Source organism: Amblyomma mixtum, chromosome 6 (genome assembly GCF_055824585.1).
Source record: "Amblyomma mixtum isolate Tamu chromosome 6, ASM5582458v1, whole genome shotgun sequence".
Lineage (NCBI taxonomy): Eukaryota > Metazoa > Arthropoda > Arachnida > Ixodida > Ixodidae > Amblyomma > Amblyomma mixtum.
Genome location: NC_143017.1, coordinates 155,132,112 through 155,147,978, shown reverse-complemented (window position 1 = coordinate 155,147,978; position 15,867 = coordinate 155,132,112). Strand labels below are relative to the sequence as shown.

The window sequence follows — 15,867 nt, the reverse complement described above, 5'->3', positions numbered from 1 at the left end:
TTTTTAGAAAAGCTCATAAAGGGACTTTAGTGCACGCGTGCTGTTCAGTCCGGCTGGGGCGCAGCGTAGTCTCCGCGTGGCTAGTTTTGTGCGCTGCATCGACAAGGGTGTTGAAGCGGAATTTTTGCAATGGCAGAAACGGCCCAACGAAAACAAAAGCGAGGTCCGAAGTACTGCTGTGTCGTGGGTTGCCACAACAGTGCAGACAACACCAAAGATCGCGATCCGCCTGTGAAACTGTACCGATTCCCAGGCAGGTGGTACGAGAAAGAAAGGAGACAAGCCTGGATCACCGCTGTAAGAAGAGTCAAGTAAGTCATGACAGCCCTCTCTCGTTTTCTGCTTTGACCGTGGCAGCTAATCGTTTTTGTTTGTTGCCGCGACGCATCTCGATATCGAGATCGCTGCCTTCTCACAGCACGTGTGTGTGAAAGCCAAGTTACGGTGGCATGTTGAGGCGTTTTTAATCAGCTTTTTTTTTTAACGTAGCCGTCATTGTTGAAATTCACACTTGCACGTGCTCGTTGCGCTGTTAATTGAATTCATTTGAACTACGTACGTTGTCAAAGGTTTGACGCCGCGATTTGCGCATCAGGCAAGCATCTTTCTCGCGTCTGAACAGACTGCTTTTAATTTCAACAAACTTGGACATTGTTTTGCTAGTTCAATTTGCTGTGCCTCTTTATTGTGGCAGCATTTTATGTTCTGTATGTTACTACCATTATGTATACTACTACCATGTCGAATGCTTAGGAGCTCGGCGGCTCTGTCATTTGCCACCTTCGGAGCTTGAGCAATTTTCATTCATTTGTTCATGTGTGCGCATTCGTTTCTATGTTTTCGTGTGTCTTTGTGTGCATGCATGTGCGTGAGTACGTGTGTGTCTTGGCGGTGGATAACAGAGAAAGCTGTTCTTTCTTGTGCAGTCCCGATGGAACTCAGTGGCTGCCAAAAGAACATACACGAATTTGTAGCACGCATTTTGTGGGCAACAGCAAGAGTGACATCAGCCAACATCCCAACCATTTTTCCACCTATCTACAGAAAAAAGGCACCTGATCGGGAAAGGGCGCAAAGGTATACAACCAAAAATGTGACACTGCCAGTGGAAGTTACAAGCTTATGTTTTCAAGTGTGTTCTGTTGTTTACCTGCTTTATGAAATTGCGGTCCAATCATAATATGATCATTAGGTGCATTCTCATGTATTTAGTGACTACATTTCATGGCAAGTTTGTTTGCAGCCTGCACAAGACTCAATTAGTAACCTAGAATTTTGATTGTGCAATGCAGGTGGCAGACACGTTTCAAGAAGGAAATCTCATCCAAACAGCTTGTTGCAAAAGATGAGCATCCATTGCAAAGTGCAGCCGATGAAGCAAAAATGCAGGTGCTGGAAGCCTCCGTTCTGGACGATGTGCATCGTGACTTGAGCCCAATGGATTTCAGTGATGCACCTCTGGAAACAAGTACAACTACCTCTTTGCTCAACGACACGAGTGATTCACATTCTTTGGAGCTTTTGTGTGGTGCAGGACAAGAAAGTCATTCTACTGCAAAAAAGACAGACGCTGTAAGGGCACCTTTTAATTTTGGGCTCCTGTTTAGTCAGTGTAAATATTGCCACGTATCATTGTAATATTTGTTCGTTCACGCTCAAGGCTGCAGGAAAGGGCTGTTATCATTTTTGTTCGTGACGCGAGAAGCGACCAGTCTAATCTCGATTGATCGCAGCCATGAAAGGCTGCATGTAGGTTTTTCCAGATTACTGTAGATGATCTTGTCCTGCTATCTGGAAGTTTCCTTGCCGGCTTTAAATTGAGCGATGCCGCGAGCAGCGGGCATTCTTAGTTCGACGACCGACGAGCAAGTTTGTTGCTTACGCCGCCGCCGAGTGATTCAGTTCTTTTGCGGGCGCAAGTCAGCCCAAATAAAGAGCTTCGTTCGCAAGTTATGTTGCTGTCTTCTTCACTGCTGGATTGCCGTCACTACAGCGTGACATCTGGTGGAGGTGCTGGGTAGCCTTCCAGGTACCGGGCAACCCCTGCAAGTCGTAACGCCAGCCCTTTGAGTTATTCGCCGGAACACCTGACTCCAGTCTACCACGCAGTCTCTGGAGCCTCCAGCCATGACTTACGCCGCAGCAGTGCGCCGTCCTGTACCTCGACGACGGGACCCAAGCCCCTATCGCCCTTAGGCAGCTGCGCTGGAGCGCCGCCCTCTCGCCCCAACTCGCCCGTCCTACGAGCGTCGTACACGGCCGAGGAAATGCGTCGAGTGGAGAACACCCGACCAGCGCCACCCACAATGCTTCCACTGCAGAGAAGCAGGTCACATTCTCCGGTACTGCCCATACAGGATAATGGGCATCCGAGGGTTCCCTTACGACGCCCCACGCGCCGACCCGGCCAGCGACCAGCCGAAATCGACGACTTTTTGCGTCGGGAAGGATACTCATCGCCGAGCCGCCTATCGCGTTCTCCGTCGCCATCGTCACTGTGCTAAGTATCTCCTAGCCGAAGCTACGCAGTGCGTGGACGCTTCCCCAGCTCCCGAAGGTTAAACTGAATAAAACAGCCTCTGGAGGTGAGGTTGCTTCTGAGCGCAAGAACTAAGATCCTCCATCGACGAAAACAGAAGACCATGCCCTACGACGGTGAAGAACCCTACGACAACGACGAGCCCTACGACAACGACGAGCCCTACGACAACGACGACCCCTACGACGACGACGACCCCTACGACGACGACGACCCCTACGACGACGACGACCCCTACGACGACGACGACCCCTACGACGACGACGACCCCTACGACGACCCCTACGACGACTACTACGACGACTACTACGACGACTACTACGACGACTACTACGACGACTACTACGACGACTACTACGACGACTACTACGACGACAAAAACTACGACAAAAACTACAACACCGACGACAACACCGACGACGACACGGCCAGACTTGAAGCTTTTACCGCTCCCCTTACACCTTATTAGGAACGCTAAAGGACTCTAAGTTCTCGAATCATTCTCCGTGTTTAATTTCATTTTAAAGCATCGAGACGATGCTTCTTTGGAAGGGGGGTAATGCCACGTATCATTGTAATATTTGTTCGTTCACGCTCAAGGCTGCAGGAAAGGGCTGTTATCATTTTTGTTCGTGACGCGAGAAGCGACCAGTCTAATCTCGATTGATCGCAGCCATGAAAGGCTGCATGTAGGTTTTTCCAGATTACTGTAGATGATCTTGTCCTGCTATCTGGAAGTTTCCTTGCCGGCTTTAAATTGAGCGATGCCGCGAGCAGCGGGCATTCTTAGTTCGACGACCGACGAGCAAGTTTGTTGCTTACGCCGCCGCCGAGTGATTCAGTTCTTTTGCGGGCGCAAGTCAGCCCAAATAAAGAGCTTCGTTCGCAAGTTATGTTGCTGTCTTCTTCACTGCTGGATTGCCGTCACTACAGCGTGACAATATAGCTGACACTAGTGCAACATACATTTGCTTTTAATAATGTCCTTTCAATTTCCCCAAAGAATACAGAAAATTTGTCTAAATACCTCAACATATCCTTTGTTTGATTTTTTTCAGACAAGCCAAACAGAAGAATGCGCAACTTCAGGAAAGCTAACTATACTTCTCTCAGCAACAAATGGCACTGAAGCTTCTACTCAAGTCATGCACACAGAAATGACTCACAAGGTTAGATGATGCAGCTGTTGTTCTTTATCTGTTCTGTTGAACTGTGGTGTTGTCTTGCTGTAGCACCCCCTTTTGTTTTTCTCCAGTTTACTTGCATTATTGGGCAATGTTCATTTTTATTTTCCTTTCCTGCATCACTTTTTTTAAATTTTATAATGGCCATGCTGCTTTTCTCTTTAGAATGAACTTGTTTATCTGCTTGAGAGTACAAATGTTATTTTCTCTTTGTTATTCATTTTACCTTAGTGTGGTTCCTTTTTGCATTTCATCATTCTGTATGTTTATTCTATCCTGAAGGTTGCAAGCACAGATGGAAATTGGAAGCGGAAATGCGGATTTTATGGCTTTGATTCCTTGAAGGAAAAGGAAGAGGCACTGCAAGATATGTGCGGTGTGACGCTGCCAGTTTTCTGCCTTCTTCTGAACTTGTTGCCAGCACCACAGTACAGGCGCAATGGGATGTCAAGGGAAGACAAGCTATGCTTGTTCGTTGCCAAGCTACGGCTTGGGATAACGTACAGTGCCTTGGCCGCTATGTTCAGTGTCACAGCCGCAACAGCATCAACTGTGTTTAGAAAGACGCTTGATATTCTAAGCATTGCCCTGAAAGAGTGGGTCTTTATGCCTTCCAGGGAAGTAATCAAGCTGTGTTTGCCTCCCCCATTCAAAGAAAATTATCCAAATTGCACCCTAATAATAGATTGCACCGAGCTCCGCACAGAAACACCGTCTTATCCTAATTGCCAACACGTGTTGTATTCACATTACAAAGGAGGATACACGCTCAAAATTTTGATCGGCATAATTCCTAATGGAATGATAAGTTTCATTTCTAAATGTTATGGAGGACGGCATACAGACTCTTTCATAACACAGGACTCCGGCTTCCTGCAGCTTATCAAACCAGGGGACTTAGTTTTAAGTGACAAAGGATTCCCGAGCATACGGACAACTGTAGAGGGTAAAGGTGTAGTGCTACTTATGCCTCCTTTTAATTCAGGGGGTGGACAGCTGTCTGAACAAGACATGGAAAAGACATACAAGATTGCGTCTGTGCGAATCCATGTGGAAAGAGTTATTCAAAGGCTGAAGATATATCATATTCTAAGCAACAGAGTACCGCTAAGCCTGGTCCCACACATGAACAGAGTGGTTTCAGTGTGTGCTGCCCTTGTAAACATGCAAGCACCAATAATTCAGAAGTAGGACTGCTTGGTTTGCTGTGGCATCCATAAATTGGTTTGTAGGCATAGATTGCATTTGCAAAAAGATGAAAATTTAAAGGAAAACTAGTTCTGCAGTTTCATATTAGCACACTGTGACTTGATAACTGCAACTATGTGCACTTCAGCCAATAAATGGGTTCTTCAATCACACCACTGTTTTTTGTCTGAATTTTATTTCTTAGTGAGAAGCCCTGTGATAGTTCTGTAATGTGTTATTCTACAAGCAAAATATACATGTAAAAGAGGCAATAACAGGACTGAAAACCAAACGGCAGATATATAAGTCAGTTGAAGTATGCACAGCAATAAGTTTGATTTCAGGCAAGGATCGTGCATCAGTCCATAAATATAGAGCATAGAAACCTACAATAAATACAGAACCAATAACTTGAAATAAAAATGCTCCATCTTGGGGATCAGTTCCCACAGAAAAGCCTCGTCCCGAGTTACTTTCACTATAACTGCATGTTTCGGGCTGTAGACATATAAAATGGCCCACTGCAGGTTCAAAACATACATCTGGACTTGTATTTGTGTGTAATAAGTATGTGTGGTTCTGAGCACAATCACATCTCCATTAAACATTAAGTAGGGGAGCAAGCTTCGCCTTTCTTCATAGTCGATGAATGGTTCTTCCTTGTATTTGAATGTGCACTTGATTTCAATCAACACAGTTTCACTGCCAATTTTTGCGAGTCCATCTGGGCTGCAACACAGTCATGGCTGCTGTGGAAGCACAACGAGTCCTGCCTAGAACATGAATAATTGAGATTAGTTCTTGAGTTGAAATGTACAACAAAGAGGAAACTGAGCATGCCAGGAATAACTCCTGATGTAAACTGGTAAGTGAATTCACCTGCACAATACGGGTGCCAAGCTTTCGTTGGAGCTCTTCTCGTGCTGTGGCTTCTGTCTTGATGCCTAGTAAAACACATTTACATGTTTAACTTAAGAGCAAATAAACTGTGAACATAACGGTTTATGTCCAAGCTTGTGGCAGCACAAGTGAATTTAGTGTTGGAATTCCATAACTAAGCACTCCAAATGTTTCTTTTAAACAAATTTTTGTGCTGTTGGAAACATACCGTAGCGCATTGAAGCACTTGTGTACGATGATGTTCTGCAAAGGCTAATAGCAGCTCTCTCCAATCCTTCATCATTCTTTTTTGTGCGTATGGCATGTGCTTTCGTGCTGCTGATGCGAAGTCGACGTTCTTCATGCCATCTGAAAATTGGCAAATTTGAAAATATGAGTCAACAGAATGTATATGAAATGTGTCGCCTACCTTTTACTGCACTTTAGTTTCATACCGTGAGCAGTTTGCTTGGCCTATGGTGTGGAAGCCCTTGTCACGTGGTGCTTCTTTCAGTACTACTTTTGTTTTGTACATATGCGCCCTTTCACGGTCCATTTTGCTAACAAAATCTTTTACTTCAGTTGTTTTGTCATCGAGGACATTAAGATACCTGTAAACAGGCCGGTGCGACATTGACTGCAGTAAATCCTCTAGGATTTCCTTTTCCACAGTTTCTGAGACTTTGTCAACAATGTCATCTAGCAAGGTCGCACAAATGACATCTTCAGCGCTTCGATTTTGCAGCTCCAATATTTCTCTCAGTAGACACACTATGTCCGGATAGCTGAGAATGATATTGGGGTCAGCTGGTTTGGTATCAGGAACCCTGCTGCCCTGTGCTGTTATGGAGAATGAGACAAGGGGTAAGGAAGGTAACGATTCACTCATAAAATGGAAACTGCCGTTTAAAGGTGTGGCACATCGGATGCCTAAAAATACTTACGGGGGAAGAGGTCCAAAACATCCTCTTCTAAGCGCCTCTTGGGCTTTCCGCTCGGTTTTCCCCACTTCTGGGGCTCGCTGGTGCATGAATTTACTTCGAGGTCGTTCACATGGAGGCACACCGCAGCTGCGTGCTGCGGTGTGCCTCCAGCTGTAATTCCAGCTTTGCAGGAGCATCGCCCCTCTCGAACAAGCAGCTCCTGCTTTTCCTGGCACGACCACGACAGCTATGAGAGTCAGAAATAAAAGTGAGACAGCGTAGACGCTTGCCGTCTTCTTAAAGAAGGCTTCCTCCCGAAACTTCCCTCTACAAATTTTCAGCTACATGTCATGTGGCACGGTGTACATTTTTTCAGCTAACTCCGTCTGCCCCTCCCACACTATTCCGTGCGCGCGTACAAAGCTAAAATTAAGGCGAAAGATTTGGTTAAAGGCTTCATTATTTAAAACACCCAGTACAATGTTGTGAGTGCGTTTTTATGCTAGCGCAATTACGCGAACGCTCCGCGCGCTCGATACCACAGCTACGACAGCGCGCCTCTAGCTCGGCACCCCTCACGCTGAACATCGCGTTCGCGGAGCAGATTTTACGTATTTAAGTCTGTAAATCTAACAATCGCGAACAAAAAAATAAAGTGCAGGCATGACATTGCAACTGAAAGAACAACGAGCCACCGAGAAAAAAAGGCGAACAATATGTGTGGCTTCTGAGCGCTTACGTCCAGCTGCCTCCCAGCCAAGTCAGCGGGTGATGTTCTAAGGGATGGAGTATGTGTGTCTCGTACTGTCCCAGGCTTTATAGCGGGTATTATGGTTTGGCCGCAAAGAATTTCTTCCCCATGACGCAAACGTCGTTCCCGAAAGTGCGCGATTAATTTCTTCAAAAATGACATGTGGAAACAACTCATTCCTATATGCATTCCGACAACGGAGAACTTCAACCGAGTGCACCGCTTCGTTTCGTAGCTAGTGCTTATAAAAACGTTCAGTTATTTGAGCATATAACAAATGGACAGGCTCAAGGTTCACGTCGTACACAACGTTGTCGCTAACTTGTGACACGCATTTTCCATTCAATCGGGCTTAGTTGTTTTCAATTACCTGCTCTACGGAGTACACATGGCTTAAAAGCCTTTCACCTTTGATTAGGTTCGCTTTCCTGAAATAGTTGTCGAGCTGGCATATCTTTTTGAACCCGCACTGCAGCCGGATCATTGCGGCGCGCGACAGAAGCAGCGCGAGACGTCTGCACGTGCGCGGAAGCGAGAGAGCGAAAGGAGAAAGCATGCACGGTGAGCCCAGGTGGAGCGCCACGTCTATCCCCAGTTTCTTTTTTTCTGCCAGAGATGGCGCTCCCTGTCAAGAGCAGCAGCGCCGCTCGACGTTGCTTTGGGTCCCTATTGGCTGCAACTTCCACTCGAAAAGCAGAACGGCCATCTGCCCGAGGTAGGCAACGGAATGGAAAGGGTTTAGACAAAGCGAATAGAGAAAACAGAAAGAAGCTCCGCCAACTAATATGCGTCCGCCTGTGGAACCGTTTCACGAACGCATTGCATTGTTCGTGAAACGGTTCCACAGGCGGACGCATATCGCAGGGCGATTGTACGCTGTTTTCGCGCTGCAGATAGCACAGGGGACAACGCTGCACTCTAGTGGACAATTTACGTTCGAAGGAATCGGCAGACCGTGTGAGCAGTAACCTTTTGAGAGCGCGAGAGGACCAAGGCTGCGGTGAACATGGCCCTCAACGAGCGGCTAGCTCTGGTGACGGGCGGCGCGAGCGGAATTGGAGAAGCCGTGTGCCACGCCCTGGCCGCAGAGGGTGCCACCGTGGTCGTCGCGGACAAGCAGCTCGAGGGCGCCAAGAGAGTGGCTGAGTCCTTGCCAGGTCAGTCGACCATCAGTCTCAAAGAAATGAAAAAAAAAAGATCCAAAAGGAAAACCGACCTACTGTTAATACCATTAAGGCGCCTCAAATCAGACGTAATCTAAGCAAGGTGTAATAAGTGCTACCTTAACGCATAGAAAAGAGAGACAAATTGGATGAATGCATTGAAATTACGGGCGGAATCTCATGGAAGACTAGCTGCAGTCATTACCGCCTTTGCTGATTCTCTTTGGAGAGGTAAATATTTGCTGGGGTTGTTAAAATCTCGGAATTAGTGAACTATTTACAGCTTCTATGCTAATAGTTTCCGCAAGCTTCAGCTTCGATGAAGTTGTGTTTTCAAGCTCGCGCTGAATCGCCACCATTAGAGCAGTCAGTAAGCTTTTATTTGTTGCTATCCTGAAGTCGGACTCCCCTTGCCAGAAAGAAAGAACAAAGGTTTAGCGATGCCTCACAGCCTTATCTATTCTACTCGCTCTAAGGGTGAAGGCTTTCTTAACAAAAAAGACAAAGATAAAGAAAAAAGGTCATACACCTCACAGTTTATCTACGGTCTCTGCGTCAAAGAACGGCTATTACACTCTGCGTTGGATAAAGGTTGGAGTGTTTTTAGTGTGGTGCTATCTGTCAACGTCCAAGTCGTCTCGATAACAGTATTTCTTAACTAATGAAAAGAAAAAAGACTGTGCTGCATCTTTCACGGCAGTGAATGCTAGGCTAGTGCCCTTGAACTTGTGTCGAAAGCTTCTGCTGGAATTTTGAATTCAGTGCAGAAAAGGGTTTAGCCTTCAGCGCAGTAATACGCGATTTGGCTAACGTACGGAGAATAACAGCTTCAAAAGCTTTAACCTGTTTCATTCTGGATTCGTGCTTAGTTCTTATCTACGCAATGAATATTTGTTAGTTCGCTCAGAGTACAGCTCTCTTGAGTTTCACGCGTTGGCCGTACTAAATAATTTCCCCAGCTTGCGATCAATTGCAGTGTATTGTGTCTGACTTGATCAAACGGGCCACACTGTCTGCTGATGTTTAGACAAAGTTCAGTTCCACGTGTAATGAGAAAGTGTACCTGCATAGCCCTTTTCCCTCTTAGAAGTTGATTTCCGTTTGAAGGCCATGGTTTGCCGTGCGTTATGAGAAATTTGTGTTTATCTGAAACTTCGTTAGACTGCGCCTAGGAGAACCAAGCGCTATCCCCGTTAGAAACTCCAGGTTCACGGCTCTGGTGCGCTAAAATGGTCGTTGTGGCATTCGATGATTGTTTACTGATGTACAAACAAAGGCAGTCACGCCTTCGCATACGAGGAAGTGCTGTGGTGGAAATGGTAATGGACGCGACAGAATAACCGTATTAATTAACAAAAGAGATATATTTCAGCTTGCGATGTTTTTAATGCAACCTCCCACTTATCTCTCGTTCATAAAATAATGAGCAAAAATAGAGTTTTAGGTCGCGCGCAGAAACGAACGATTTTTTTTTTCGCTGCCTGTTCCTAGAAAAAAAAAATGGTCTGGAAATCTCCGAATTATGAACCTTTATGCTTAATACCCGTACTTGTATTAGAGCGCAGAAAATACTGACCAGCTTTCAGCCTCCCACTCCGCAGTAATCTGGAATAAATGAAAGTTGAGAATTAAGAGCCCTAGTTATATACAAAATTCCCACCGGAGTATCTGTGTACACTGCGCATGCAGCGAATGCAGAGAACAGGAGTTTTTGCGCACATGCGCTGTATACTTCTACTTCCTAGTCATCTTCGTTGATCTCTCATTGTTAGCCCCGCCCATCAGAGTTGTCTGTGTCCCAATCTCTGTTTCACAGGAGAGGCGAAGCACCTGGCCGAATACGTGGATGTCGGGGACTCCTCTTCCGTGGAGAAACTCTTCGACAACATCAGAAGCGCATCGGCGCTGCCACTCAGCATCGTCGTCAACTGCGCGGGCATTTTGCTCCAGAGCCTTCTCGTAGACTGCCCAGATGAGCTGTTCGACGACGTCATAAGAGTCAACCTGAAGGTAAGGTTGGAAGCAAGAACATTCGTTTAGCCGATATTGTATGATGCGCGGTCATGACTACAAGCCGTCCATCAATATATGCTAGTATGTGTGGTCAGTAACTGATGACACAGAATTTCATCAGTTGACCGAAGAGAGCAGTCTGATCGTCACTGACAGGTTGACGAACGGGTGAACGAATTGCCGTGTTTTAACTGGCCTGAATTACTGCGTGGTTATGGCGTTCTGTTGCTGAATATCTAGATGGTCGCATGTTAACTCACTGCAGCGCCAGGCGCGTTTTGTTGGGGTGCAAATGAGTAAAGTCCCGTTTAGTATAGATCAGAGTGTGAGATAATAGAAACTTCATCATAGGTCACGTGTATGGCGGCGTGGCCTATTTAGACAACGTTTTCCGGGCTGCGTTCTACGAATGCCTTCCTAACGAATGCGTTCAACGTGGAATTACGGACGTGCGCGCTAGCTCAGGTACTCCGGAAGGCTTTAAAGGACGCTTATCTTATTAAGGAGATGCATTCATTTTTTTTTTCACTAAGAACTATGTACTTAAGAAGGAATTATAAACAATGCTCTTAATATCCGCCTGCATATCAATATTGCCAGCGCATCTAACAGTATGCAGAATTTCTTGGGTGCCACGTTCTACTGCTCTTACAGTGTGCGCTTCTCTGCGACTGATATTTACGGTATCTAAGGATGAGCTGTCAGCTGCATGCGAGTTCGGTTCTTGGGGGCCATTCTGAAACACAAAGTCCTAAGGATCCTAGGTGAAGGACCACACATCCTAGCTATTCCGACCGCATTAAAAACATGCTTTCAAAGTGTGCTAAGATATACCGATTTTAGCGTATGTGCGCTGCTGGCTAAACGGACATTTCACTGTAATTCAGACCACAGTCGACTGCCTGCACCGTACGCAAGGGTGCTTTCCTGAAAGGTGGGAACATTTGGAAACAGGCACTTCATTAGCCAATGATGTGAATGCCTTGCAGAGATAGCTGGGCAAGGAAATTTCTCCAGTGTAAGCGGTGTCGTGATATGTCGTAGTTGAAAGGGCTACTCCCGTCTACTGACCAGGGGAGAAGTTATCTGAGTCGTACAAGTTGCCCGTCGATTGGAGACCGTCCAGAATGTGGTCTAGATGAGCCTGGACGACACTTAGCGGATATTGGATACAATACTGCCCGCGGGAGGGAGAAGTCTTGTGACTGTGTGTCCACATCCGCATTTGAATCCTGGTTTTCTTACAGGGCACTTTCCTCGTCAACCGGGCCGCCAGTCGCGACATGATTCGTACCGAGAAGGCCTTGTCCGAAGGCGGCGCAGCCATCGTTAATGTGTCCAGCATCATGGCTAAGTGCGGCTTTCCTCAGGGGGCAGCGTACACCGCCTCCAAGGCCGGAGTCGTTGCCCTCACCAAGACGGCGGCGCAGGAACTGGCAGTTCACGGTATCCGCTGCAACGCCGTGCTGCCGGGTTGGACCGAGACACCGATGTCCGCACAGGCTAGCGAAGAAGAAAAGGTCATGGGCCGTGCTATGACGCCTCTAGGGAGAGCCGCCCAACCCAAGGAGATCGCAGAGGCCATCAAGTTTCTCTGCACGCCCAAATCCAGTTCCTTCGTCACAGGCGCTGCTTTGGAAGTCACCGGAGGCATGCTCATGTAACATCCTTGCCCTGAGGGCGCCTCCTCGAATGTGCCCTGGACGGGTGGCCAGTGACTGCTTCCCGATGAACGGGAGCCAAAAGCAACGGTCTCGTTGACAAGAATCAAAATTAAAAGCTGCCGGCTTTGAAACTCGTTTACGGGGCAAACAGCACTTCTACTGGTGTCGATTCACTTCACTTCATTGTCCCTTTTGATCTTATCTCTACTTTAGGACATGCAAAACACCACAGTCCTTGCACACAGCCACGTCTCCCTTGTTTGAATGCAGAGTTCGTTGCTATATAATAAATGGGTGCGCTTTACTAAATAAACAGGCACTCAGTGATAACTGTCCCATCTGAGCGATATACACACAATTTTCTCTTTATTATAAGCCGCTTTCGTCAGGACGCAAGATCCCATCAATGCCCTCTGAAGTTCCAGCAAGAACTAAAAGGAAAAGAACTGATTGAGAGTGACAGCCTTGGCTAGCTGGTTCATTTGCAGCATTGAAAAAAGCAGCGAAGTCTTTGCCTTTAGCGTTGCTTTTTCCCTCGCTGTAAAAGAAAAAGTTGCAGTGTAACCAGCATGCACAAGGTGTGGCGCCCCGATGCAGCACAGCCCACCCCGGGGCTCAGTGGCTAAGGGAGGTTTGACCCGTACAAAATGGGCGCTCTGTTACGACAGAACATCTGGTGCTGTTGAAACAGCAAACGTATAGCAAGCGTGATCCATCTTGCCGCGGCATTAAATGCTTTGTTCTTAAAACGTCACCGGCCTCAAAAACCCGATGTGTTTAGGACAGGTGCAACATAGCCATTTAAGACGCTATACTCTTTCATTGGCACTGCCCGCTGCTTATTGTATCAGATTGCAGTTTATCAGCTCGGAAGCAAAGCAACTTGCCCCTTTCTTCCTCCCAATCCCTTTCCCTCTTTTCGTTCCGTGGTCTTGATAAAGGCCCGAAATAAACCGCCGAGGGCACATTTCGTGGGTCGGCGTAGCACCTTGCTGCAGTCAGAGCCTGTGTCTTTTTAACGCATGGTATGCTTATTACCCTGCATGTTAGCTTCAGTGTGTACAATAAGGAAAAAAGAAGACCACATGTTGCACCGATCGCGATTTGTAATTACACTTGCATGCCGGTCATGAGTTCCTTAGCGTTGTGCATGGGCGCACCTGTCCGCACCAGGACTGCAGAGGTTGTAACGCCCCGAAATCTGCACACAGCCATAAGGAAGAGTGGAGACCCACTGGCTGCATTAAGACTAGTATATGTAAAAAGTAAGCAGGATGCGCCGACTATTGTTTTGCGTCGTGACAGCAAGTGGAACGAATGGATCTACGCATGCGAAAGAGTGGTGTGGCTGATTATATCTGCGCTCTTAACGCTGAACTGAAGGCTTGAACCAAATAGCAGAACTTCACTATTATAAACCGTTTTAAGCAAGCGTAATCTGTACTGGCCAGTTACCTCTGTCGTAATCTGCAATTACTTGTTTACCCCGTCAAGTAATTTCCACTACAGGCCGCTGGATCAGGCTGCCCTCTGGCCTTAGTATATTAGTTTCGTGAATAGGTCATAACTGTGTGGTGCAAAAAAAAAGCACGTGAAGACAAGAACGCAGGCACTTATCGCACACAAACAGTTGGCGCTCATGGCTTGAGAAGCGCAAGCAGTAATAACGGCCACAGTAATGGCAGTAATGTCCGACCACAGGTCGTCAGCGTCACCATCATCAGGTATGGTTATGTCTACTGTAGCACAGGAATCTCTTCAATTAATCTATAATTAACCTTATCCTGGGCCAGCCATGGCCACGCTATTCAAGGTGTTTTTTTTATTGCACCTGCCCATGTCATCTCCTGCTCTACCTGCTATATGTTCTTCTTGAAATCTGTTACATTACCCAGAGACCCCGTATTACTTGTTCACCGCATGACGCACTCCTCCCAAGTCCCATTGCTTCACTTTATTTGGGCCAAAATATCATTGACAGGAGTTTGTTCTTCAATCCACTCTGCTTTCTATATCGCTTGCTTGCCTTACCATACATTTTAATTTCAAGTCCTTACCTTCGTGACTGGGTTTCAGCTACATAGCGAGCAGTGGCAAGACTCAAATGCTTCATAGGTTTCTTTCGAGGATATCGGTGAGTAATTATTCATGACCTGAGAGTGGCTCTCAAATGCGCTTTAGCCTAACCTTCTCGTAAATCTTTGTCATGGTCTTCGGCATGGTCGGAAAGCTACGTAACTAATTATTAGCCAAATGGTTAAGATTCAAGCGGAAAGGTTTAAGAGGCAGCTGTGGGGTACGCTGCCAAAGGCTTCTGCAATGTCTAAAAGCAGGAAATATAATGGTATGTTAAGGCTTATTTGAGATCTGATATATTGTTAATGAAAAGTATGAGTTGTATATCGGAAGATACATTTTGTACAAATCCGCGCTGGCTAAAACAAAAGAAGTTTGTTAACGTGATTACAGCAGCCCATTGTAGACCGCTTGTTGGTCATGATCAAAAGGTGGCGAAACGGCCTTTCAGCCAGAGCCGTAGCTTATACGATAGGTTTTATCGCGGCGCTGAACTACAAGGGGATACGTTGAATGTCTCTTTGTAGTCTATTTTTCAGAAGCATACTACGCTCTCGCACGTATAGATATTGTGTCTAGGTAACGTGACTTGTTGGCCATAGTAAAAAGATGTGGTGAAAGTGGCGGTATAGTCAGGCTCATGCGTTGTCCACGGCTCGCATTACTGAACTACAAGGTGGAGCAATGATTGACTCCTAATGATCTGTCAGCAGCATACTGCACTCTCAAATATGTGTACACTACATAGAGATAACAAGTCATGCAATGCCGGGAAGCACTCAGTACATCGCTTTGAACGTAGCGGCCAGCCTTGCTTACAAAATACAAATCTTGTTCTACGTATCTGTCACCCACAAAGTCTAATCCGGACGACCGCATTCAACCAGTGACTGAAGGCAACAACGTAAGCGTGCCGAGGTGCGGTAAAAAGCGTCTCTTTCGATAAGGCAGGCCGACTCACCGGAAGCAAGCAAGATATTTCGACGTAATCCCAGCCACACGACTCGGTGGTTGTAACACAGCGCCCTTTCCCACCCTTTATTGGCGGCGCTCGTGCGAGTCGTAAAGCTGTCCTGTCGCAAGGGCACGGTCCTTGGGAGATCGTGTGAATCCTTCACTTGTGGGCTAATTACCCGCGCGGCAGCTCAGCTGGAAGTATACAATGACCGACTGTGGTGGTAAGCTGCTCTGGCGTTCGGCTGCTGAGCTCATGTCCGAGGTTTTCATCCAGACAGTTAAGGCCCCATTTCCATTGAGACAATTGCCATGGAGGTGATTTCCCTGGATACAATCTTCACGTGACACCGCGAAACTGTGGGCTGTATGACAAGCCGTTGTGAAGGGCTCCAAACTATTTCTGGCCGCCTAGGTCTTAAAAAAAACGCACTGAAATATCATCATATAATGTCTAAATCTGTTCATTCAAAGTGGTGGCGTAGTGCTTTGAGCATAAGCAACACAAGCGGGAGGTGCGGGATGTGATATCC

At 46.7% G+C, this 15,867-nt stretch overlaps 1 protein-coding gene and 1 pseudogene across 2 annotated transcripts; one reads left to right on the top strand and one right to left on the bottom strand.

Moving 5' to 3' along the window:
* Positions 1 to 4,275: 4,275 nt before the first annotated feature.
* Positions 4,276 to 7,948, bottom strand: LOC149340894 (uncharacterized; annotated as a pseudogene). The gene is made up of 5 exons (XR_016283659.1): positions 7,748 to 7,948; positions 6,735 to 6,960; positions 6,020 to 6,159; positions 5,791 to 5,855; positions 4,276 to 5,684 (listed from the first exon to the last, which is right to left on the bottom strand). The product of XR_016283659.1 is annotated as an uncharacterized LOC149340894 (transcript).
* A 360-nt stretch (positions 7,949 to 8,308) lies between these two features.
* LOC149340893 ((3R)-3-hydroxyacyl-CoA dehydrogenase-like) lies at positions 8,309 to 13,301 on the top strand. Its single transcript, XM_089551355.1, has 3 exons — positions 8,309 to 8,621; positions 10,444 to 10,637; positions 11,888 to 13,301. The coding sequence occupies exons 1-3, from the start codon at positions 8,471 to 8,473 to the stop codon at positions 12,302 to 12,304; spliced, it is 762 nt and encodes a 253-aa protein (XP_089407481.1). The 5' UTR covers positions 8,309 to 8,470; the 3' UTR covers positions 12,305 to 13,301.
* The last annotated feature ends 2,566 nt before the right edge of the window (positions 13,302 to 15,867 follow it).